Source organism: Anabrus simplex, chromosome 5 (assembly GCF_040414725.1).
Source record: "Anabrus simplex isolate iqAnaSimp1 chromosome 5, ASM4041472v1, whole genome shotgun sequence".
Lineage (NCBI taxonomy): Eukaryota > Metazoa > Arthropoda > Insecta > Orthoptera > Tettigoniidae > Anabrus > Anabrus simplex.
This window is the reverse complement of record NC_090269.1, coordinates 136,798,905-136,825,079: the sequence shown is the minus strand read 5'-3', so window position 1 is coordinate 136,825,079 and position 26,175 is coordinate 136,798,905. Positions and strand designations below refer to the sequence as shown.

Here is a 26,175-nt window from a genome sequence, read left to right as displayed (position 1 = left end):
GAATGGCCAGGAACCGTACTGTGTGGAGAAATTTTGCCAAGGGCCTATGCTCCAGAGGGAGCAATAGGAAATAAGTCAAGTCATAGTTCGTTGAGACGAATGTCTGGCACCGCCACTAAAATTGCTCACAGTCTGAGAAAAACAAAGGATAAATTGTCCCCACTCATCCTGGGTATACGAAATTCCCTGTACTTGCGGTAAGGTATACATTGGCCAAACATGCCGGTCCATTGGCCGGTCCATTGGTACCCATATCAAAGAACACGAATGTAATATTCGCCTCAACAAACCAGACAAACCGGCAATAGCTGAGCACGCTCTATCGTCGGGTCATGGTGTCATGTTCCAAGATGCTCGAGCTCTTACCCACACTAGACACTACAGGTCCAGGATTATACGGGAAGCTGTGGAAATACGTAGAAATCCTAACAATTTCAACAGGGACACCTGCTATCAATTAAGTAATACCTGGTTGCCAGCCATTAAGAATTTACGTAGGTAGTTCCCTTCCCCATCCTTTCACTATTGTTATTTCGTCTCTGTGTTTTCCAAATTCGCACGTTCCTCGTCGCCAGATGTTTCATTCCAGGCTTGTGTCTATATCATACACCTGTCAATGTCAAATGTTACGTACACACATTTATGTGAACCGCTTAGATTGATTCTATGGTTCGGTCAGCTTCTGCTTCGAATCTTAGCACTGTGCCACGTCCTGGGAGCCATCTGGTGGCGAATGAATGTACCATTTCCACTTCTATTATAACGTCTAAATTTTAAAGAGTCATCGTTTAAGAAGCTTTTCTCGTGGACAGTTGAGATTTCTTCTGAGGGCTCAGAGCACAGTTCTCTGCGAAACTTAAGAATTTCACCTTATTTTCTTGACACGGCATAGCCCAAAAGCCTATACAGTACCATGTACGAGGATTGGGGCAAAAGTCATGGCAACTATTTTTTTTTTCTTGCAGACATGTGAATAGATCGCAAACGTATATGTGTCGTGCGGAAGTACTGCAGGCATAGTGTGTATGCAGAACAACAGATGGCTCTGTGATAGCTGGTAGTAGAACAGCGAGGGCTGTGAAATCAATCAGTTGGTGATGTTGTGCGAGGTGGAAGTATCCCGTGTTGAGGAGCAAGCTTACATCAAAATAGCCGTTCTCCAAAGGAGAAATGCGATGGAATGTCACAGTGAATTAGTGGAAGCCCTTGGGAGTAATGCCCTACAATGCTATACAGTAGCACGGTGGGTAGGAAAGTTTCAGCAAGGACGTGTGTCAACCAGTGATGAGCAACGTTCAGGATGATCTGTCAATGTGCGGACCGACGTGCCACATGCCGTCATCGAAGAGCTCCTGGATGAAGACAGACGATGGAGAGGGCAAGTGGCATCGGGAAACGCACCATCCACAGGATATTGTGTAATGAGCTGCAACTGCGCGAAATCGCATCGTCGTCGGTAACGCATGCACTGACGGAAGCTCAAAGGTGGGTGCACTATGCAATTTGCTCCGACCACCTTGCACGCTAGCAACAGGAGGGCGATCAATTATTGTCGTGAATAATCGCCATCGATTAATTTTGGGCCAGGGCATACGAACCAGAACTGAGACGTCAGTCCACAGAGTGGAGACATGCTGGATCATCAAGGAGGCAGATCTGTCAGAATCCTTCCCCAGTCAAACTGATGGTGATCGTCGTGTATGACGTCAGGGGTGTCATTGTTTGCCACTTTGTTCCACATGGCAGAACAGTGACCGCACAGTACTACAGGGACTTCCTGGTGTGACAGGTACGACATGGCGTTCGGGAGAAACGCCTGTATCTTGTGGACAGTGCAAAAATCCTGCACGGCAATGCAAAACCACATAACGCATAGTGTGTAGGGCAGCTACTGCAACGTTGGGGATGGAAAGAATTGGAGCACCCACAGTACTCTCCCGACATCTTCATTTCTGCGACTTTGATCTCATTCGATGGATTAAGGAACCACTATGTGGTACGCGGTTTGCAACACGAGAGGACATTGCTAATGCTGTACGCCAACAGGTGACCCGATTCACATAGGGTGCGGCAAATGCTGATGCAGATTCCTGTTTGAACCATGGCTTGACTATTCTCTGTTTCTGTTTTTACTTGACTATTGCCTGTTTTATATGTCCTTCGATCATCTCAAGTAATTAATTTATTTTTCCCTTCTTGTATTTCCTTCGATGCTTTTCTTGCCGCTTCTGTGTACAGTTTGACCTTGTCGACTTCCCTTGACTGTTTGTTTTCTAGATGTGTTTTTTTGTTGCGAGTCTTTTACATATATGACGGTGCACATCAGTAGGCTTCACTGGAATGTCTCTTCTTATCTTCTGGTGGGTCTTGTCGCTGTTTGTGAACTCGAGGTCGATTGTACTGCAGTCACATCCTAGTTCATGAACCATGGGCAATGGCTGAGTGGCCTAGTATGTGGTCCTAAGAGTTGGGATACCAGTTGCTATGGAATGGGAGTGGGCATCTCGGACATATTCTGAGTCATGGCCCTCCATGTGCTCAGGCGGCTAAGTCTATACAATTCACCGGTGGTAAACAACCCGCTGGAGGAGAAATCCTCACTTGGACTATGTGCAAGTAGAGTAGCATCCTGCTTCATGAATTTACCAAGCTCAGAACATTTTAAGCAAGCCTAGGACCTATGGGAGTAACGGAGTCCCACTCTCATTTGACAGGCGAGGGACTCCTTGGAAACAACTTGGTGAACGAAATGGAATTCGATGGGGAGCTATCAATATTAATGGGCTTATGGAAGAAAGAAAATAGAACTGGCTGAGTCAGCAAAGAGGATGCATCTGGATGTGCTAGGGGTAAGTGATATTCGGGTAAGGGGAGATAACGAGGAAGAGATAGGAGATTATAAAGTGTACTTAACGGGTGTTAGAAAGGGAAGGGCAGAGTCTGGGGTAGGGCTCTTAATCAGGAATACCATTGCAGCAACATAGTTTCTGTTACACACGTAAATGACAGAATGATGTGGGTAGATTTGTCAGTTGGAGGAATTAGGACTAGAATTGTCTCCGTGTATACACCATGTGAGGGTGCAGATGAGGATGAAGTTGACAAGTTTTATGAAGCATTGAGTGACATCGTGGTCAGGGTCAACAGCAAGGATAGAATAGTGCTAATGGGCGATTTCAATGCGAGAGTTGGGAATAGAACTGAGAGATACGAAAGAGTGATTGGTAAATGTGGGGAAGATATGGAAGCTAATGGGAATGGGAAGCGTTTGCTGGACTTCTGTGCTAGTATGGGTTTAGCAGTTACGAATACATTCTTGAAGCATAAGGCTATTCACCGCTATACATGGGAGGCAAGGGGTACCTGATCCATAATAGACTATATCTTAACCGACTTCGAATTCAGGAAATCTGTTAGGAATGTATGAGTTTTCCGGGGATTTTTCGATGATACAGACCACTATCTGATTTGTAGTGAACTAAATATATCTAGGCCTAGGGTAGAGAAAGTGAAATCTGTCTACAAACGAATAAAGGTAGAAAATCTCCAGGAAGAGGAAATTAGAAGTACATGGATATGATTAATGAGAAGTTTCGAACAGTAGACAGTAAGCAGGTTCAGGATATAGAAAGTGAATGGGTGGCATACAGGGATGCTGTAGTAGAAACAGCAAGGGAATGTCTAAGAACAACTGTGTGTAAAGATGGGAAAAGGAGAACATTTTGGTGGAATGATGAGAGCAGCTTGTAAACATAAAAAGAAGGCTTATCAGAAATGGCTCCAAACAAGGGCTGAGGCAGACAGGGATCTGTACGTAGATAAAAGAAACAGAGCGAAACAAATAGTTGTTGAGTCCAAAAAGAAGTCGTGGGAAGATTTTGGTAATAACATGGAAAGGCTAGGTCAAGCAGCAGGGAAACCTTTCTGGACAGTAATAAAAAATCTTAGGAAGGGATGGAAAAAGGTGATGAACAGTGTTTTGAGTAATTCAGGTGAACTCATAATAGATCCCAGGGAATCACTGGAGAGGTGGAGGAAATATTTTGAAGATCATCTCAATGTAAAAGGAAATCATCCTGGTGGTGTTGCGAACAGAGAAGCTCATGGGGAGGAGGAAAAGTACGAAATTACCCTTGAGGAAGTGGAAAGGATTGTAAATAAACTTCGTTGTCATAAAACAGCAGGAATAGATGAAATTAGAGCTGAAATGGTGAAGTATAGTGGGAAGGTAGGGATGAAATAGCTTCATATAGTAGTAAGATTAGCATGGAGTATTGGTAAGGTACCTTCGGATTGGACAAAAGCAGTAATTGCACCTATCTATAAGCAAGGGAACAGGAAGAATTGCAACAACTATCGAGGTATCTCATTGATTAGTATACCAGGCATCTTTGAAGGGAGGGTGTGATCAGTTGTTGAGAGGAAGTTGGATGAAAACCAGTGTGGTTTCAGACCACAGAGAGGCTCTCAGGATCAGATTTTCAGTATGCGCCAGGTAATTGAAAAATGCTACGAGAGGAATAGACAGTTGTGTTTATGTTTTGTAGATCTAGAGGAAGCATATGACAGGGTACCAAGAGAAAAGATAGATTATTAAAATCAATCAAAGGCATTTATGTTGACAATATTGGGCTTCAGTGAGAATTGATGGTAGAATGAGCTCTTGGTTCAGGGTACTTACAGGGGTTAGATAAGGCTGTAATCTTTCACCTTTGCTGTTCGTAGTTTACATGGATCATCTGCTGAAAGGTATAAAATGGCAGCGAGGGATTCAGTTAGGTGGAAATGTAGTAAGCAGTCTGGCCTATGCTGATGACTTGGTCTTAATGGCAGATTGTGCCAAAAGCCTGCAGTCTAATATCTTGGAACTTGAAAATAGGTGCAATGAGTATGGTATGAAAATTAGCCTCTCAAAGACTAGATTGATGTCAGTAAGTAAGAAATTAAACAGAATTCAATGTCAGATTGGTGATACAAAGCTAGAACAGGTCGATAATTTCAAGTATTTAGGTTGTGTGTTCTCCCAGGATGGTAATATAGTAAGTGAGATTGAATCAAGGTGTCGTAAAGCTAATGCAGTGAGCTCGCAATTGCGATCAACAGTATTCTGTTTACATCGATCTGTTTTCAGACCAACTTTGCTTTACTGGAACGAAAGCCAGGTGGACTCAGGATATCTTATATTAGTAAGTTAGAAGTAACAGACATGAAAGTAGCAAGAAGGATTGCTGGTACACACAGATGGGAACAATGGCAGGAGAGTACTCGGAATGAGGGGATAAAGGCTAATTTAGGAATTAACTCAATGGATGAAGCTGTACGCATAATCGGTTTCGGTGGTGGGGTCATGTGAGGCGAATGGAGGAGGATAGGTTACCTAGGAGAATAATGGACTCTGTTATGGAGGGTAAGAGAAGTAGAGTTAGACCAAGACGACGATGGTTAGACTCGGTTTCTAACGATTTAAAGATAAGAGGTATAGAACTAAATGAGGCTACAACACTAGTTGCAAATCGAGGATTGTGGAGACGTTTAGTAAATTCACAGAGGCTTGCAGACTGAACGCTGAAAGGCATAGCAGTCTATAATGATAATGTATGTGTGTATGTATGTATGTATGTATATCTCAAAAACTTCAAAGAAATAGGTACTTTGAACCTCCTTTAAAAGAAAAGTTTTCAACTTGAGAGGACTGTTTCTCACATGTAGAGTTCCTTGTCACATGTTCCAGAGTTAGCTCTGCTGGTAGCCTGGTCATCTGAGCCCCAAAAGGCAATACCACAAACATGGTTTACAAAGAGGTTCTGGGGTAAATGTAACTGAATTTTTCAGCATTTTTTAAATACTTCAGGGCTTAATAATAATGTTATTTGCTTTATGTCCCACTAACTATTTTTTAAGGTCTTCGGGGACGCCGAGGTGCCGGAATTTAGTCCCGCAGGAGTTCTTTTAAGTGCCAGTAAATCTACCGACACGGGGCTGTCGTATTTGAGCACCTTCAAATACCACCGGACTGAGCCAGGATCGAACCTGCCAAGTTGGGGTTAGAAGGCCAGCGCCTTAACCATCTGAGCCACTCAGCCCGGCACTTCAGGGCTTTTCAGATAATTATGCCTTAGGGCCTGTACTACGACTGTCAGGTAAACAGCCAGATACGTAGGCTGCAGTTTTGCAAACTAGAAGTTAAATATTTTCTTACGTACTACCAACGGATTTTAACTACGGTATTGTAATGCGGAAGATGTAGTAATATTTTTATTGGTTGGTAATAAGGTTACTGAAATTATAGTGAAATTTAGCGCGGTGGTTTACGTGTTCCCTGGTGTTTTCGTTTGTTTAGCTCTATTCCTTTTGAAATTGTGTTACTAGAATCCAATATCAGACTCTTATTAAGCTATAATGTGGAAGTTCAGGTCAAAAACAGAATTAGGACTGAAATCTACACATACGAAGAAATATTAAAATTAACTATATAACAAAACTGAAACTGTTACAGAAAAATAAAAAGACTGAAAATGTAACCTGGACGCAAAAGTTAAGATTCAGGTTATATATCTTTTTTTGTCTAGTACTATTTACGAGGATGCGCGTTACGGCAAAAGTGAAGTTTATATTCGTAATTAATGCCACTGATGCAATTTATTGTTTGCTCATTGAATAAGTAAGTAGTTTCTTTCTTTTCAACACAATGTGAGAATAGTAACTGACAAACATTTATCTCACTTTAGTGTAAATAATTAGTACCAAGTTGTTATGAAGTCAAAGAAATATAACCTCCTTAACATCCTCATTCTACGGACGAATCGCAATGAACAACGTCGTATACCTTTACTCCATATGTGCGTCGCGGATAGATTTGGAATAGAACCCACACTTTTGACACACATTCTAATGATTAGGAAATGTTTACTTACACCTCTAGTACCCTACCGACTAACATTTAGAAAGTAAAAAAAATGTTAGTCAATTAGGACTCGAACCCACGAAAAACTGCATAGCAGCAAACGATGTTGCCCTAACGAGCACGGCTACTCATGAAGCTTGCTGTGAAGTTGCTTGTATGCAACTTATATAGTCAGCAGCAACAACTTGCTACCTTGGAAAAATCTTTAAGAATTCTGTGATAGCTGGACAGAAAGCAAGACATGCTTTATAAATATATACATATATTACATTGTAACCACTTTATTTCATACAGCATCATGCAGATGTAGATACATCTTGATGTGTAGCCATCTTGATTCTTACAGTAGGGTCCCCAATAGGTGCGAAGTCCCAGATAAGAGCGTTAACTGCCTCTGCAACTTCGGCATAGCTAACCTCGGGAATATTCTCCCAGAATGCACATAAACGAAAGTCGTAGTACGCGTTTTCAACCGAACTTCCAGATTAATGTGCAAACTGCTACATAACTTTAAACCGCACTTTTATCTGGCTGTCATAGTACGGGCCCTAAGTGCAGTAACGAGGAACGATTACTTTTATCTACGAAATCTCCGTGAGCGTAGCTGCAGGCAACAGCTAGTACTGTAATAATTGTCCATTACAATGAATTTATTAGTTTTTATCTATTTAGACAGTACTTTACTATATTTCCGGTAAAATAAGCATTCTTGATTAATTTGAATTTTGGATAATTGGAATTTTTCTGATTCCCCTTGGAGTTTGAATTAAAAAGAGTCCACTGCAGCAATAACTGTGAATATGTCTGAACTAAAGTAAACTCCTCTCCTCATCCCGAAGTCGTGCAGCTTTTTTCTAAGCTGCATGTATGATTTTACTGCATACCAACCTTCCTGTCATTTAAACCTAAGAATTTCATTTTTTGTCCGTATTGAACTGAGAAGGATGATAGGAAAAACTTAAAACGGTCCACCTTTTCAATACAAAAAGTTATATTTTATTTATAACATGTATTTGTACTTGGAACTAGTTTCGACGCTGTGTTTGCATCATCATCAGCCAAAATGGGAAACAGGCAAGCATGTAGGCATTTATGTTACACAAGGCGTTACATTAAACAATACACATCTTACAAGGAGATAAAAACAGGGACGAATATAGGAAACAAATGAATCGTTGAGAAAACAAAAGTTATACAAATTAAAAATAACCTTAACCACACATCTTGCAGTGCAAAAGTGTTCTTCTTGAATGATTCCTGAATGTAAAACACACGCGCACACATTTCTGAGGAGCCAGCAGGCAGGACAAAGTAAAGTGAAACCTTAAGAGTTCTTCTGAGAAGAGTTCATCATTTTTCTATGTTCCGACTAACTAATGAAGTCTCCCTTGAGTTCCTGATAAACATATACAACAGGAAATTCTCCTTCACTCTCCACACTAGCTATAAAGAACAACGGTAAAATTTTAAATATTGCGTAGAGACGTGAAAGCATGATTTTGAACATGATATAACTCCTTCAGATAACCCAGTTTTTACACAAGGTGTTACATTAATTAATACACGTCTTACGAGGAGACAAAAACAGGGACGAATGTGGAAACACATGCATCGTTGAGAAAGCAAAGTTATACATATTAAAAATAAGCTTAACCACACAACTTGCAGTGCGAAAATATTTGCCTTGAATGATTCCTGAATACAAAACGCACGCGCACACACTTCTAAAGAGCCAGCAGGCAGGAAAAAGTAAGGTGAAACCTTGAGAGTTCTTCTGAGAAGAGTTCATCATTCTTTCTATGATCTGACTAACTAATGAAGTCTCCCTTGAGTTCCTGATAAACATACACAACAGGAAAATTAAACAATACACATCTTACAAGGAGATAAAAAACAGGGAAAGTTATACATATTAAAAATAACCTTAACCACATATCTTGTAGTGCGAAAATATTCGTCTTGAATGATTCCTGAATACAAAACACACGCGCATACATTTCTGAAGAGCCAGGAGGCAGGAAAAAGTAAAGTGAAACCTTAAGAGTTCTTCTGAGAAGAGTTCATCATTTTTTCTATGTTCCGACTAACTAATGAAGTCTCCCTTGAGTTCCTGATAAACATACACAACAGGAAATTCTTCTTCACTCTCAACAATAGCTATAAAGATCAACGGTAAATTTCATTTTAAATATTGTGTAGAGACGTGAAGCATGATCTTGAATATAATATAACTCCTTCATTTAACCCAATTTTTTACACAAGGTGTTATATTAAACAATCCACATCTTACGAGGAGATAAAAACAGGGACGAATGTAGAAACAAATGCATTTTTGAGAAAGCAAAAATTATACATATTAAAATAAGCTTAACCACACAACTTGCAGTGCGAAAATATTTGTCTTGAATGAATCCTGAATACAAGATGCACGCACACACTTTCTAAAGAGCCAGCAGGCAGGAAAAGGTAAGGTGAAACCTTAAGAGTTCTTCTGAGAAGAGTTCATCATTCTTTCTATGTTCCAACTAACTAAAGAAGTCTCCCTTGAGTTCCTGATAAACATACACAACAGGAAATTCTCTTTAACTCTCAACAATAGCTATAAAAGAGCAACGGTAAATTGTATTTTAAATACTGTGCAGAGATGTGGAAGCATGATCTTGAACATGATATAACTTCTTCATTTAATCACCTTTGAAAATTTCTCTCTATATTACATAGCTTCATTAACAACCATTCTGTAGATGCACAAATTAATCTTGTAATCTTCATAGGTCCGGTATTCAGCTTGACAAGAATATAAAATAGGTATTAAGGAATACATTGTTGAGAGTTTGGAGGTTGACTGTGCCAGTATTGGTGGTGTATTGTTGCAGCGTTACGTGTAGGGTGGGGGCAGGTTTCTATGATGTTTATTGCGGGACATAAGGCGGTAAAGCTATGGCGTGAGATGAAGAGGAACAGAGCGTGTTGGATAGTTTAGGTCTGGGCAGCGGCCGTTGTTGGATTAGGAGGGGAGAGGGGAGGAGGGGTGGAAGGGGGGGAAGTATGGAGGGTGATGTGGTGAAAGTGTGTGGCGTGACAAAGTATTATGCATGATTTGAAAGACAGATCTGTTTTTCGGGATATTCATGTTTTTGAAAAATTCAATGAGAAAGTCGAATAGGATCTTTGGTTTCTCTGAGATATCATTTAAGTTTAGGTTGGGATTGAAATATTGGTCTAAATGAATATAGAGGTTTTCAGTGACGTCTAGGAAAGAACCTTTGTTTAGAATATCTAATACTTCAAGATCTTGATTTATTTCAGTAAAGTTGTGCTTAAATTCTTTTATATGTAGGCCGACCGCTATTGTTGAGAGTTAAAGAGAATTTCCTGTTGTGTATGTTTATCAGGAACTCAAGGGAGACTTCTTTAGTTAGTTGGAACATAGAAAGAATGATGAACTCTTCTCAGAAGAACTCTTAAGGTTTCACCTTACCTTTTCCTGCCTGCTGGCTCTTTAGAAAGTGTGTGCGTGCATCTTGTATTCAGGATTCATTCAAGACAAATATTTTCGCACTGCAAGTTGTGTGGTTAAGCTTATTTTAATATGTATAATTTTTGCTTTCTCAAAAATGCATTTGTTTCTACATTCGTCCCTGTTTTTATCTCCTCGTAAGATGTGGATTGTTTAATATAACACCTTGTGTAAAAAATTGGGTTAAATGAAGGAGTTATATTATATTCAAGATCATGCTTCACGTCTCTACACAATATTTAAAATGAAATTTACCGTTGATCTTTATAGCTATTGTTGAGAGTGAAGAAGAATTTCCTGTTGTGTATGTTTATCAGGAACTCAAGGGAGACTTCATTAGTTAGTCGGAACATAGAAAAAATGATGAACTCTTCTCAGAAGAACTCTTAAGGTTTCACTTTACTTTTTCCTGCCTCCTGGCTCTTCAGAAATGTATGCGCGTGTGTTTTGTATTCAGGAATCATTCAAGACGAATATTTTCGCACTACAAGATATGTGGTTAAGGTTATTTTTAATATGTATAACTTTCCCTGTTTTTTATCTCCTTGTAAGATGTGTATTGTTTAATTTTCCTGTTGTGTATGTTTATCAGGAACTCAAGGGAGACTTCATTAGTTAGTCAGATCATAGAAAGAATGATGAACTCTTCTCAGAAGAACTCTCAAGGTTTCACCTTACTTTTTCCTGCCTGCTGGCTCTTTAGAAGTGTGTGCGCGTGCGTTTTGTATTCAGGAATCATTCAAGGCAAATATTTTCGCACTGCAAGTTGTGTGGTTAAGCTTATTTTTAATATGTATAACTTTGCTTTCTCAACGATGCATGTGTTTCCACATTCGTCCCTGTTTTTGTCTCCTCGTAAGACGTGTATTAATTAATGTAACACCTTGTGTAAAAACTGGGTTATCTGAAGGAGTTATATCATGTTCAAAATCATGCTTTCACGTCTCTACGCAATATTTAAAATTTTACCGTTGTTCTTTATAGCTAGTGTGGAGAGTGAAGGAGAATTTCCTGTTGTATATGTTTATCAGGAACTCAAGGGAGACTTCATTAGTTAGTCGGAACATAGAAAAATGATGAACTCTTCTCAGAAGAACTCTTAAGGTTTCACTTTACTTTGTCCTGCCTGCTGGCTCCTCAGAAATGTGTGCGCGTGTGTTTTACATTCAGGAATCATTCAAGAAGAACACTTTTGCACTGCAAGATGTGTGGTTAAGGTTATTTTTAATTTGTATAACTTTTGTTTTCTCAACGATTCATTTGTTTCCTATATTCGTCCCTGTTTTTATCTCCTTGTAAGATGTGTATTGTTTAATGTAACGCCTTGTGTAACATAAATGCCTACATGCTTGCCTGTTTCCCATTTTGGCTGATGATGATGCAAACACAGCGTCGAAACTAGTTCCAAGTACAAATACATGTTATAAATAAAATATAACTTTTTGTATTGAAAAGGTGGACCGTTTTAAGTTTTTCCTATCAACCTTCCTGTCATTCTTAAATCTTACCAGGAATTGAACTTGGGGCCCCGAGAACAGCAGCTAATTGTGCAAATCATTATGTGTGAAGACACTCTTAATTACAATACACAGACATATCACATGACTGATGCGTGGGCTGGATATACAAAGCTGTTCATCTATTTGTGCAACATCATCGGAGCTACAGTACGCTATGAGGTGGACACTTCTTAACAACGAAGCACAGATGTACCAAACGGTTTTGATGCATTTTCATTGCAGGGGTCGAATGGATGAAACTATTTACTAATTTGTGTGATGTCATCGAAGCTGCAGTATACCCTGTATCCGCTTCGAAGCAGAATAGTTCTCCCTGATGAATTACGCCGTGGGGAGATCTTATATGCACGCCTTTTTTTCATCTAGAAAAAACTCTGTGTGTGTGTGTGTGTGTGCGCGCGTGTGTGTGTGTGTAATATACCAGGAAATACGGTGTATAGTCTACTAATGCAAGAATCGGAACAATAAATACCGAGCTGTCTCCTCTGTAGGCTCTAGTGGCACATTTCTGGGTGATGTGCTACAGTCTGTCTATTGACACCACAATCACACCTGGAGAGAGTACCTACTTTCACTTGAGTGAAGAGTCTGCACATACTCCAGAGTTGGTCCTCATATGACTTGATCTTGACCATATTCTATAGAGTAGGTTGAGTTCAGGAATAGTTGTCACGATTGATGGTTCGCCACAAAATTCTGGAGGAGCAAACTATTTTCAGTTGTAAGACTATTGTCCGACTAGATTGAAGTTATTACAAGTGATGAAAATCATTTTTCGTCCGTATTGAAAGTTTCATAAACTGTATATAGGATAATATCTTTTGTTTATTTCCACCTATTCAACACATTACAAGAAGTTGGCATTTACTTTAAAACATTATTCATTTCATTATTAAACATTTCATCACTTGTAATAATAAAGCCAACCAGGCTAATAAAAACAAGTATCTAAACCTTAAAACAAAAATTAGCAAGATCTCAAAAGATATTCAATTCCTAAAAGAATGTGTAAGATCCAATCTAGTGTCGAAATTTCTAAAATCGACTCAAAGGAAAAACATTCCGAAACATAAATCTAACGATATTCAAAACAAAATCAACAACCTTTGGCTCAAAAATGAGATAAAACTATTGTATAGAAAGAAATCCTTATTAAATACACAACTTTATCGCGAACATTTGATTCTCGCGCAATCGTTATCACCGCTAGAATGGATTTCTTATCAACAACACATTACATATAAAATACAGATTGCATTGAACAAAAAACAAGAAACACTAAATCGTAAATTGACACACTTAAAAGAAGAAAAAGCAAAATCAATGAACCGGAACAGTAATTTAAAAATATCCCCCTCTCCATGGAACAATATTCCAACTACAATTAATCTATCCGACGTCACCTTCACAGATAAAGAAACACGTTTATTCAACCAAGGCTTAAAACATAATTGGCCCAACCCACATAAAGCAGAAGATATAATCACTACAATAGCCGAAGCTGAAACAAACATAAACAAACAAATTCCAACAGACAAACAAAACGACATAAAATACGAAATTAAAAAGAAATTACCTGCCCTTGTAAAAGAAATTTTTAACAAAAATAACTCGTCCTCACTAAAACAGATCCAAGAATTAAGAAAAAAAGTGGACACTAATAACATAATAATAACTAAAGCCGACGAAGGCAATACTGTAGTCTTAATGAAAAAACAAGATTACATTCATAAAACAGAGGAGTTCTTCTGTAATGAGACCTACACAATAATCTCAAAGGATCCCACTACAAAAACTCAACGTAATCTAAAAACACTTTTAAAAAACTCTTCATTTTTATTTAATGAACATGAATAACAAAGTCTCATTAATATGAACCCCAAACTACCCACCGTCAGATCGCTACCGAAGGTACATAAAAAGGACGTTCCCATTCGACCAATCATAAACAGCCAAAATAGCCCGACATATAAAACCTCACAATTCCTCCAGAAATTTCTCAAAAAACATTTCAAATTCCATAACAAACACCCCAAAAATTCAATAGAACTATGTGAAACTCTAAAAAAATGTAACTTAAAACCTAATCACACATTGTGCTCTTTCGACGTCATTAACATGTATTCAAACATTCCCGCTAAAAAAACTATAGAAATAATAAAAAACAATCTTTCCAAACATAGCAATTTAAGCAAAATAGAAATAGAAGAATTCTTAAAAGTACTAAACTTCGTCTTACAAAATAACTTTTTCACTTTCAACAATAAAATATACAAACAGGAAGGCCTGGCCATGGGAGACCCTTTATCCGGAATAGTTGCTGAAATTTATATGGAAAACCTCGAAAACAGCAAAATAATAAATAACATCAATGGATTAAATCTCTGGCTACGCTATGTTGATGACACTAGTAATAATTGACAAAAATCTCAACAATAGTGAAAACATGTTAACTTATTTAAATAATCTGGATAACAATATTAAATTCACTAAAGAAGACGAGAACCACAAATCAATTAATTTTCTTGACATCACAATAACAAGAACTTCCAATAAGTTTGATTTCCAAATTTACAGAAAACCCTCATTCACACCTATAACTATTAAACAAAGTTCCCTTCATCCACAATCACACAAACAGTCCTCATTTTATAGTATGGTGTACAGAGCTCTAAAAATTCCCCTTTCAGTGACCAATTTAAAAAAAGAAATACAATAAAAGAAATAGCCACTTTTAATGGATATAATCCCTCTATCATAGACAATCTAATTAATAAAGTTAAATTGAAACTATCCACAAACCTCTCCCCAATAAAAAATGAAAAATCAAAGTTCGCAACCTTTACATACACCAAGTAACCAACACCTTAAAAAATCAAGAGATCAAAATAGCTTTCAAAACTCAAAATTCAAACCAAAAAAATGTTCTTCAACCATAATACAATAAATTCAGAAAATAATAAATACTCAGGCTCCGATATCCATAGATTAAAATGTAATGAGTGCCTCAGCTCATACATCGGACAAACAGGAAGAAGCTTCATAACTAGGTACACAGAACATTTCAATGCTCAGAAACATAATAAACACTCAGCAATGAGCAATCACATGAAAGAAACGGGGCACAACTTTACCACAATTGAACAGGACCTTCAAATTTTAAAAACAATTAAAAAAGGTAGACTTATGACCAAATTCGAAAATTTATACATATTTCTGGACCAAAAATTCAATGCTAATAAGAATTTAAATGATCCAATAGACAATAGAAGCCCTTTATATGACCAAATAGTAACATTATTCAATAATGTAAACCTTCAGGACAAAAAGTTTTTTAATATTTTCAAAACAGTATCAACAAACACCCTTACGTCAACAAATACATCATACCCCCCTCCCCCTCCCATCTTAAGTAATTCCCCTCCACGCGCCATTCATAAACCAATAAATGATACACGCCCCTCCGCTTCCCCTACCATTCACAACTCCCTCCCGTTCACGAATCACAAGCCTACAACTCCGCCCCCTCCTATCCACCCCCCTCTAGCCAGACGACATACGTACAACACAAGGAGTAAAAACCGTTAGTGACCATTAGTATCCTAATAGCGCCTCACACAGCTTGTTAAATGGGCCTACAACGCCATAGAACCATTCTATAACAACAATAATTCAACAGCTTCATCAAACTTCCATAATACTCTTCAATAGTATAAATTATTTACAATCAACGTTTTATAAAATATATTGTCATCGAAGAAGAACACAACAGCTCTCCAACCTTCACGTCAGAAAACCATACCAATGTTGAGAATTTCCACCCATCATCATCTCTGCAACTTTCGTTTTACAAATTAGGCCAACTATAAACATCTGGTGAACTTCTTGTCAACGCAATCTTGCCGAATAAATCTAAAATAACCTACGAAATGTTGAACAATAAATATCACGGACAAACGCATGCCAACGTCAAGTAACTTTTGTCAAGCAATTGGAATGTTTTTCCTTCATATTTTTTATACTAAGCTGTATATTTTGACTTATATCTTTTTACCATATATTTAGCAATTATTTGACCTACATTTCAAACTTTGACTACGGCTTTAAGCCATCAACTGTCTTTTATAGTCACATGACGCCTTCATTTTTAAATGTACCTCTTATGAATCTACCAGTTTTTATGTATCAATTGTTCGTATTATATATTCTCATTGAACGATTTCATATGCCTTCCACTATGTATTAGACATCTATTAATGTCTACGGCTTTAAGCCGTACAATCTTACGACTTCCTAATTAACAAAGAACTACATATGTGTTTATCATTTTATTAGATCTATAGTTATTTCATTGAACATTTTATATGTACTACCTTTGAATCCACTAGTTTTTAGTATCATTTGAATGTAATGTATATTCTCATAGAACTGATATTTTATGCCTTCCACTATGTATTAGACATCTATTAATGACTACGGCTTCAAGCCACCTTCTTTTACTATAGTACAATCAAACAAGTCCTATTCAACAAAGAACTACATATGTTTTTATCAATATATTAGATTTTTAGTTACTTCATGAACATGCTTATAACTAACGTAAATCTTACCTCTCTTATAATCATCAAACACTTTTTTGAATATCTTTAACCAGATGCCTGGTAAAATAATAAGGTTTTTGATAATGACTGAAGATGCCTCACAGTGAGAGGCGAAACATGTCTCATCTGAATAATGTTTTAAAGTAAATGCCAACTTCTTGTAATGTATTGAATAGGTGGAAATAAACAAAAGATGTTATCCTATATACAGTTTTAGATTAAAGTTCTCAGCAACTAGCATAGCTTGTAGTACTCTAACCAGAGCATTATACCTGCACAGGTGTGGTGAAGTGATATGACTTGAAACTGAAAGCCACCGAGTTTGGGTTGACTTAAAGCTTTCAGAGAACAGTCAGAAAGTGTTGTTTGGACACTGATCTGCCATTTATGAAAAATGAGTGGCTGAGGGATAACTGAACCCATGCAGTTCAATATATTATTGGGTGACAAATTATTATTATTTTCTTATAAATTGCTTCACGTGGCATCGACACAAATACCGCTTACAGCAACGAAGGGATAGGAAAGGACCAGGAGTGGGAAGGAAGCGGCTGTGGCCGTAATTAAGGTACGGTCCCACCATTTGCCTGATGTGAAAATGGGAAGCCATGGAAAACCATCACCCACTATCTCCCGAATGCACGCTGATAGCTACGTGACCCAAACCGCTCAGCCACTTGCTCGGCTGGATGACAAATTGTACTTGGGTGGTGAAAGAGTGGTTAGTACACATTTCTCAGTATGAAACCACAGAATAGTAATAAAAATATGCAAGTAAAAATACAGTAGAAGTCCGCTATAGCGAGTACGGCACATAACGAGAACTCCGTTATAGCGACGACATTTTTCCGTCCCTTCAACATTCCTATATTAAACTGTGTATCGTCCTTCGGTTACAGCGAGAACTCTATCACTGGCACATCTGCTATTACGAGCGATTAAGCGCGTGCGATTTTTTTCCGTTACAGTTATTTATGCACCCCAGCGATGATATTGCATGTGATCAATTACCTTCGGCATCGTTTCCTCGCTATGTGCACTAGCGTTTTCCCTCGTCAACATTCGAAGGCGATGTCGGAGTCGATTAGTAATATCCGTCGACAGTTGTTCCGTAAAGAAATTTCGAAATGAAAGAGAACATATTTTCGTAATAAATGCGTAAATAACATGTCCGATAACGGTTGTTAACTCGTTAAAATTAAGCCTGACTAAACGACCGTTTAATTTTGAGGCTAAATACTGCAATTAAGTAAGAATGGGATACACCTTGAGATATTGCAGAGTGCTTAATTGATTTCAGAGGTTAGTTTATATTTTGTCGCGTCTGGTTAAATTACGGAAAGGCTATTATGAAAATTTATAGCGAGAAATGTGTAATTTCTCTACTGGCGCTTGAAGTGTGTTTTCATCATACGTATAGTACGGTTAAGTTAGGATACGTAACGCTGTTTGAATAAGAAAACTGAAACGTTTGCAACAAAATGCTATCGATTATCTTCGGTACGGTATAGTTTTCTCACTTTGTGCATTTGCGAGCTCTCTCGTTGACATTCAAAAGCGATGTTGGAGTTTATTAGTAATACCCATTGACTGCTGTACTCTAAGGAAAATTTTAAATGAAAGAGGAAAACTCGTTTTCGTAATAAATGCGTAAATAACGTGGCCGATAGCAGTTGTTAACTCGTTAAAAATGAAGGCTGAAGTAAACGATATCTTAATTTTAATGTTATATACAGAAATTAAGTAAGAATGTGATACACCTCAAGATATGGCAGAGTACATCACTGATTTAAGAGGATATTTCATATCTTCTCGCGTCTAGTTACGGCTATTTACATGTAAATTTTTCGCGAGGAGGTTATTTCTCTACATGCGTTTCAAATATGTTTTCATGATAGGCTACATATACGGTTAGGTTAGGTAACGCTGTTTGAAGAAAGCCGAGGTGTTTGCCACAGAAATCTCTGGAGTGATACCGTATTTCTCCGAATCCAACACTTTTTTATTCCCCCTCAGAATCTCATGCAAAAACTCAAGGGTTGTTGCATTCGCGGCCTAACAGCAAGTTAATGGATACCACTGGCAACTACCGCGGTAACAACACTGCTTCTTTTCACACGCGCACAGAACTCGTTGACAATAAACGACCGCCTCTTTACTACACATCGCTAGCCGCGACAACCGGTTGTACAGAGCCTGTGTGTTTCTCAAATCTGCAGAATGGCATCAAAGCATGCGACCCTTCGAAATCTTAGAAAAGCCATGGCTACTCAGTGGCAGAGTCATAACGCGTCTATTGTACTTGACGCTTAGTAAAATTAAGGTGTATAGACAGTAGGAATATTTTCGTGATGGATAGTCGTATTGTAAAGATACGTGGAAAAGGTATTGCCGGCAAATTTTCAACGGGTTCTAGTCGACATTATGATGCCAATTATAACTTAATGTTTATTAAACACACGGAAATGTAGAATAATTGTGCTGCCGCAAGAAAATACGGCATAGGCCTAACTAAAGCCAATATTTGGCGTTAGCGTGAAGACGAAGAGCTAAAAAATGCGGACTGTACAAAAAAATGCATTCAGTAGTCCGCAACAAGGACGCTATAAAGAAGTTGAAGACGAAATTGTAAGGTATGTGCACGAAAAACGTAAGGGTGGAATGGCCATACCGTGGCGCAATAAACTCGTTCGTTGACTTTCAACGTTCGCGATTAGGCCAATACATCGCTAGCCGCTGAATTTGGCCGAACCCGGCAAGTGAGACGTGCGTGTAGCGGCAGCCAGTTATATCTGACGCTGCGTAAAAGTAACAGTTTTATAGACAGCAAGAATAATTTCCTGATGGATCGTTGTATTTGTAGAGACGCATGGAATAGGTATTGCCGGAAAATTTTCAACGAGTTCTCTTCGGTATTATGATGCCAATGGTCCTTAAATCCGCGGAAATAAATAATTGTGCAGCCGCCAAAAATAAAGAAATACGGCGTGACGAAAGTCAATGTTCGGCGTCTAAAAATAGTCTAAAAATGTGTAGGCCTACTGTAAGACAAGGCATTCATATGATTTTACAAACTTCTTTTTGAGCCTGAATAAAATTTTTTGAAGGAAAAAGTGGGGTTCATCTTGGATTCGGAGATTCACGGTACTATATTTTTTCAGAATGAAATTAAACATACACATTCACATACTATCGGATTACGAAAAATAACAAACAAGTAAGCCGTAGTGTGGATATCATCTACGGAAACGCAAGTTTTGAACAGACTGATTGCCGTTTCATGCCGATTTTAAAGTGCATGAAGGGTTTTCCGACTTTTATACAAAAATCGGACATAACGACAATCCGTTATAACGAGTAAATTGTTCCTGTTATGAATTCTCGCTATAACGGACTTCTACTGTACAGGATTCCTAGAGACCAACACAGTTATAGATAAACAACAGCATCAAATTAAATATAAAACAAGTTTTCCAGGAGGAATTTCAAACTGACTTTTGAACTCAATCATATTTATTAGATGAACTTTACTTACTTCTTGTAGCCTGTAAAGAGGGCTACAGTGGAATTGGCATGCAGCTCGCTCTCATCCTCCTCAGACTGGAGCAGTTTTGATTTAATAAGAATCTGCAAGACTTGGATTAAGAAGTCGAGCTTGATTTGTGTAGATTCCTGTAACTGTTGTATTGACCAGCTCTCACTCAAATTATACTGCAACAAGACGGCCATCTGGAAAGTTGACGCTTGAAGGGTATACCTAAAATAATAAAACAAAAAATGAACCTGAAGTAGTATATGGTGAGTAGATTTTAAAGGGCTCTTCTTAAATGATCTTTAGAAATATCTTTCAACAAAACTGCTACACTATACACACTGACATATTTCACAATTTTGCTAGAATTCCCTACAAACTAGGCAACACGAAGGCCCAAGGTATTCTTATGTTATACTCTTATTTCCCTCCAAACATAACCATTATTGGAGAATCCTTTGCTATAATAGTTTATTCAATGCCCATAGTAAGACCACTCATTTTGATCACTAGAAAACCCTTAGATTCACAAGTATTGCAATCTATGAAATATATTCCACTTGTGGGGCCTGTCTCGTTAATATGAAACACACATAAGGCACTTACTTATAATAAGAACTTGTAAGTTTTTTGTTTCATGTTTCTAATTTAAATTTAGAAGTTATAAAACTTGTTTCAGTAGCGTTCCAAAATTGGTTTTCATAAATAAATTATAGCCTATTATTTGTGAGTGAATATTAATATGAATATGCCTAAACCAAGCCAGAGGCAAGATGAACATCTGAAATACCAGTCTTTTAAGAAAAATGTACGAAATGAAGACAGATCTGTTTGGACAGTTTAGCGCAACAACAGCAAAGGAAACTAGCCTGGAATGAAATGCATGATTATGCTGTGTCACTGTGTTTAAATAATGCAGAGAAACAGCGCCAAGGCATGCCAATAGTGTTATATTAGGTGTTTGTGTTTTCAAGTTTCGTTTAATGTTCTTTTCCATTTATAATTTAAGGCTGAAGATGATTCAATACAGGGGTCAAAATTAGTCCCGATGTAATAAATGATATTAACATGTTATATACAGTATTAAGTAGGCAGACCTTCTCATCCCTGTTTATAGTACCCTTACAGGAAAAGATAGAAAAATCAAAGTCGAAGTGGTACAGACACATTAAAAGAATGGGAGAAGAGAAGATATGAAGATGTTAGAAATGGAGTTGAAGGGAAGGAGTCCTGGGGGAAGACTGAGGGACAGATGGCTGAAACATTTAAAGAAGAGCATTGAGGCAAAAGGAGGGAAATGGACGACAGTGGCAGAAGAGAAGTAGTGGATGGACAGCAAACAATGGAGAGGCTTATGTTCCAAGCAGACCCAGCCTGTGGTTGGAAACTGCTCCAGATATGATGGTGAGGATGATTATTATTATTATGCTGATAACCAAGGGCCTGTTGAAAATTATATTGGTCACTGGAAAAGAAGGGTCAAAGTTCAGAAAATAAAAGCTATGAAAAGCAAATTCATACACCCCTCATAGTTAGCAAAGGTAAGGTCACTGAAACATTTAAGTTTCATTATAGCCTAAGATACAGAATATTTTAGCCTTTGTCTTTTTAATACTTTGAAGTCACTTTAAAATAGGGTCAATAAACTGCAGATAATGCACAAACTACATGAAGGATGCCTCATTCTTACTTAGTCTCTTTACATGTACTGTAATAGCCTAAGTTGAAAGATCCAATTTTTCTCTTTCTTCTGTTTTCAGTTCATGTACAGTACACCTACAAGTATCAACATGTAAAGGTTAGCTAATTTTTCTTGTTTATTTCTCAAAGGTTTTACTCTGAAATGTATCACTGTTCAAAACCGTCATGAAAGTATGGGTCTAGGGAATCTGAAAAGAGGAAACTGGAACTTGAAATTCGGAAAATGGAACTGGATGTTTGGGAGAAGGAGCAGACCTTTGGAGTGGCTATAATGGACTCACCCAACGACGTCAAGTCTTCTGGAATCTCCACCTGCATAAGCTTTTTTTTAAAAAAACCCACCTAAGTTTGCTTTGTGTTCTCTACAGAATTGCATTCTATGATATCCTGCCTGCTACACCTTACGATGTGATCAATCTCATTTGTTACCCCTAGAACTATCTAGACGCTTCGCTCCTGTGTTCTACCTGACCCTGCTTCTCGAACTTTTCGCTGATGCAGCGATTTTTCCTCTCATGCATCACAACTTCTCCTTGTGTCTGCCCCCAACTCCTATAAATTTCAAGGAGGTTTTGGCCACCGCGTTCATCACCGCTAGTTACCTTGGACGGAGATGTCGGCTGCATTCCAACTTCAACTAAGGTAGGATTGGTCCTGGAACTTTTATTGTTTATTTCTCACAACATGGCCAACTCGCTCAATATCACTCTCTTATGCAGATAGAAACTGTACTTGTTATCAAGATCTTCAATTTCCTTTCGATACTAACGCGTCAGGATCATCCAGGAAAAGTCACTGCAGATCAATATCCTACAATAAAAATTATAGTCAAAAGAGTGTTTGGAAAGTGTATGACTGCTCCAGTGGTTCTAGTTTTAAAAAACTGACCTAAAATGGTGTCACATTTCATTATGGGAAAATTAAACGATTATAAACGTGGCTTATATGTCTCGCGGTCATGGCCATCCATCAAGGTTTGCTAATTTCAGATGACTGCCTCCACGGGTTGCTAGGTAACACTGTCTGGCCATCCTGTGAACAGTTTAACCCTGGAATACCATACTTCAAAAACTCCTACATGGATACCACAATGGGGTTAGATGAACCCTGCTAGTGTTTAATGATTAATATCACAGAGTACAAATGTTTACACCATACTCTCTCTCTTTGCGTTTAGGCCATCTGTGGACCACGGTGCTTGTGTTCTAGCTGTGTTTTTGTCTTCGTCTGCCCCTTTTAGCATACTGGATTGCAATCGAAACCGATTTTCAACCTATTAGGTCGTGTTACATACATTTAGTACGTGTTGAAGAGATGTTAAGTACAGAACAAAAATGGCCAACCAGACCACGGTGGCTTATATGTCTCGCGGTCATGGCCATCCATCAAGGTTTGCTAATTTCAGATGACTGCCTCCACGGGTTGCTAGGTAACACTGTCTGGCCATCCTGTGAACCACGGTGGTCTGGTTGGCCATTTTTGTTCTGTACTTAACATCTCTTCAACACGTACTAAATGTATGTAACACGACCTAATAGGTTGAAAATCGGTTTCGATTACAATGCGGTCGTGAAAATTCAATATTCATACTGGATTGTGTTCTTAGTGGCCTCTTGAGCCTTCCTGTTGGCCCAGTATTCCTTCATTTTCTCGCTGAATTCTTTCCTGCGCTCCTCTGACCAATTCCCGGCTCCTTTGTGGCTAGCTGATGTAAGGGATGTTAGGAAAAGTTTAGTTTTGACCATTAAACGGTATGCATTTCTGTCAGTAATGGCGGCTTGATTAATATTAAGCTCTGCAAGATCTTTGTCCACTTGTTTGGTCCAGGGGAATGCAGTAGCTTTGCCTTTGTTAGCAACCTTGAAGATCTTATGGGATAATCTATTAGGATCCATTCTGTATAGGTGTCCATAGGAAGTCAGACGTTTTCTCCTGATGGCATCTATGAGGTTTTCTTGATGCTGGTAGAGCTCATTGTTGGGTTTGTACCATCGCCTTCCATCTGGTAGGATCCTTGGCCCTATTATTCTTCTCAGGAATTTCCGTTCTTGCACTTCCAGGGCTCTCAGTGGGGTTTTTTAGTTAGGGATAGGCATTCTGCTGCATAGAGGACTGATGGTCTGACTACTGCATTATGTGTCTCAGTTTTACATTCTTTGATAAATGCTTTGAGGCATACAGTTTTCTGCAGGCATGGTAGGCCTTGTCTAATTTGATTCTCCTTTGTTCAAGAGCCATCGTTTCACTTAGGTTACACCATACTGTTTTAGTTAAGTACAGAATATTTTAATAATACAGAAGAATATGTTTTTATGTCCCAATACATTTTTGTATTTTAAAAATCATTTATGTTCTGTTAGCAATAACACTTAATAGTTCAGGCATAAGAAATACAGTTCTTCGTCAGCTCATTAGAGTAGATTGATATTTATGAGTTGTTATACCATATATCTCTTGATATGTTTTATTAGTGGGGGAAGAGATTCCAAACTGCTTCCCAAAAGGACCTCGTGACTGCACTTGACAAATTACATGACTCTGTTTTATACGGCGCAAACACACTGACTCACTGCTGGTTCCAATGTACTCAGTTAAATTGTTCCCAGATATTGTAATAAGAGTTGAATCACGGCTGAGAAGCAGAAATATTCTTCCAGAACTGGAGTGCTTATCGTAGAGTGGAAAAGTTCAGGATGAGAAACATGAAATTCTAGGTGTGTGGCTCATCTCTACATATAATAGGTAACTGATGCTTTTGGAGTGTACAGGCCTGGTAGGGGTGATGTAATGCAGAATTATTGGTAATCAGTTATGTGGGGGACGACACAAAGAGGAACATTATTGTAGCAGGTGATCTCAATTTACTAAATGTTAACCGGGAAGGTAATAAGAATGACAGAAAATACGACCAATTAATGGTAAATAAGTTAATGTGGGAAGGACAATTGAATCAGAAGTGATGGAACTAGAGGGAAGAATATTCAAGAATATACAATATATCTTGTAATGTAATTCAAGATGTGATGCTGAAAAATCAGAGAAATTGAAGTGATTGATGGTATAAGTGATCACAAACCTGTTTTAGTCATTTAAAAAATGTGAGAAAAAGGAAGGTAGTAACAGGAGGATTATTAAGCAGAATCACTTGGGTGACAAGAAAGGCACGAGGGAGTTTAAAAAAATTTTAAACACTAAGGTTGGGTAGTTATTACATAACTTTTTCTATTTGTTCAAAACATGTTTCCTCAGTCTGAAGATGTGAATTTCAAATTTTGCATATTAAGGACTTTTTCAGAATTGCATAATATTTAGATGATACCATTACAATTATACATATTTTTAAAACTATTTTCAGAGGAAAATAGTTTTAAAAATATAATGAATTACTGATACCTTAAAATAATAATAATAATAATAATAATAATAATAATAATAATAATAATAATCAAACAATTACAAACAAATGAAAAACTCATTTGGAGCCATATGTTGAAAATACTGTTGGTCAAAGCTGGGGTATTCCTGATGGGGATTGACAACACCAGTATTGCTAGAGCAGAGCGCTTCTGCAGTGCAGTGGAGCTTTGTGAACGTGAGAGTCAGACGTTACTTTTCAGTCCCCATTCTAGTTGCAGTTAAACTCCCGCATTCACGTGCAGAAACATGCTGGTACTGAAATTATGACTACTCAACTCAATACATACATACATGAAAAAGAAGGCATGCTTACAACAGTTGGCAGCTTGTTATTTTGAGTCGCATATGGAAGATATAAGAGCAGATACTCACTTTCAAGTGATGCAACATTAAAACAGCAAAACATTTTTAAAAAAGTTTCACTGAAAAAAAAAAGTGCCAACTGTGTTTTCTAAAACTAAATACCCCAAACTAAGCAACTTGTTCAACTTCGATCTATGTAAAGTTTTGACTAGTGCTGACATTCCATTACATAAATTAGAACATACTAAATTACATGCATTCTTAGAAACACACAAAACAGACTATACCACATGAGTCTACTCTTTGTAAACATTATCTTCCATTAATTCATGAGAAACCAGTAGAAGAAATTTGTTATTCTACTGAAGATAATCTGAGCTATTAAATAATTAAAACGGTTACCAGTCATAATTTTTATTAATCTGTATTCCACAACACATTTCAGAGCTTATACTTTACTCTCTTGTCAGGTGGTGAAATAGTGACATTTCATTATTGCCCTATTTGCTACACAATTGTTTTCAAAAAATATTATACTATTTCATGAAAGACTAGGGACCAGGTGCATTATGAATTTGTTACAACTATGTTGCGTCAACTATACGTGTGTGTTCCCTCAGAAATATACAGCTGCTGCTAAAGCTTAATATTGTTTTTAAATATTAATTTTCAATGAT

The 26,175-nt window shown here is 37.8% G+C and overlaps 1 protein-coding gene across 3 annotated transcripts in view; it reads right to left on the bottom strand.

Annotated features, from left to right (window-relative positions):
• Cul1 (cullin 1) overlaps positions 1 to 26,175 on the bottom strand; it is a 294,055-nt gene that overhangs the window by 38,817 nt on the left and 229,063 nt on the right. For all 3 annotated transcript variants that reach the window (XM_067147140.2, XM_067147139.2, XM_067147138.2), the window contains one exon: positions 20,081 to 20,302. In XM_067147140.2, the coding sequence (XP_067003241.1) occupies positions 20,081 to 20,302 (222 nt within the window). The remainder of the gene's footprint in view (positions 1 to 20,080; positions 20,303 to 26,175) is intronic.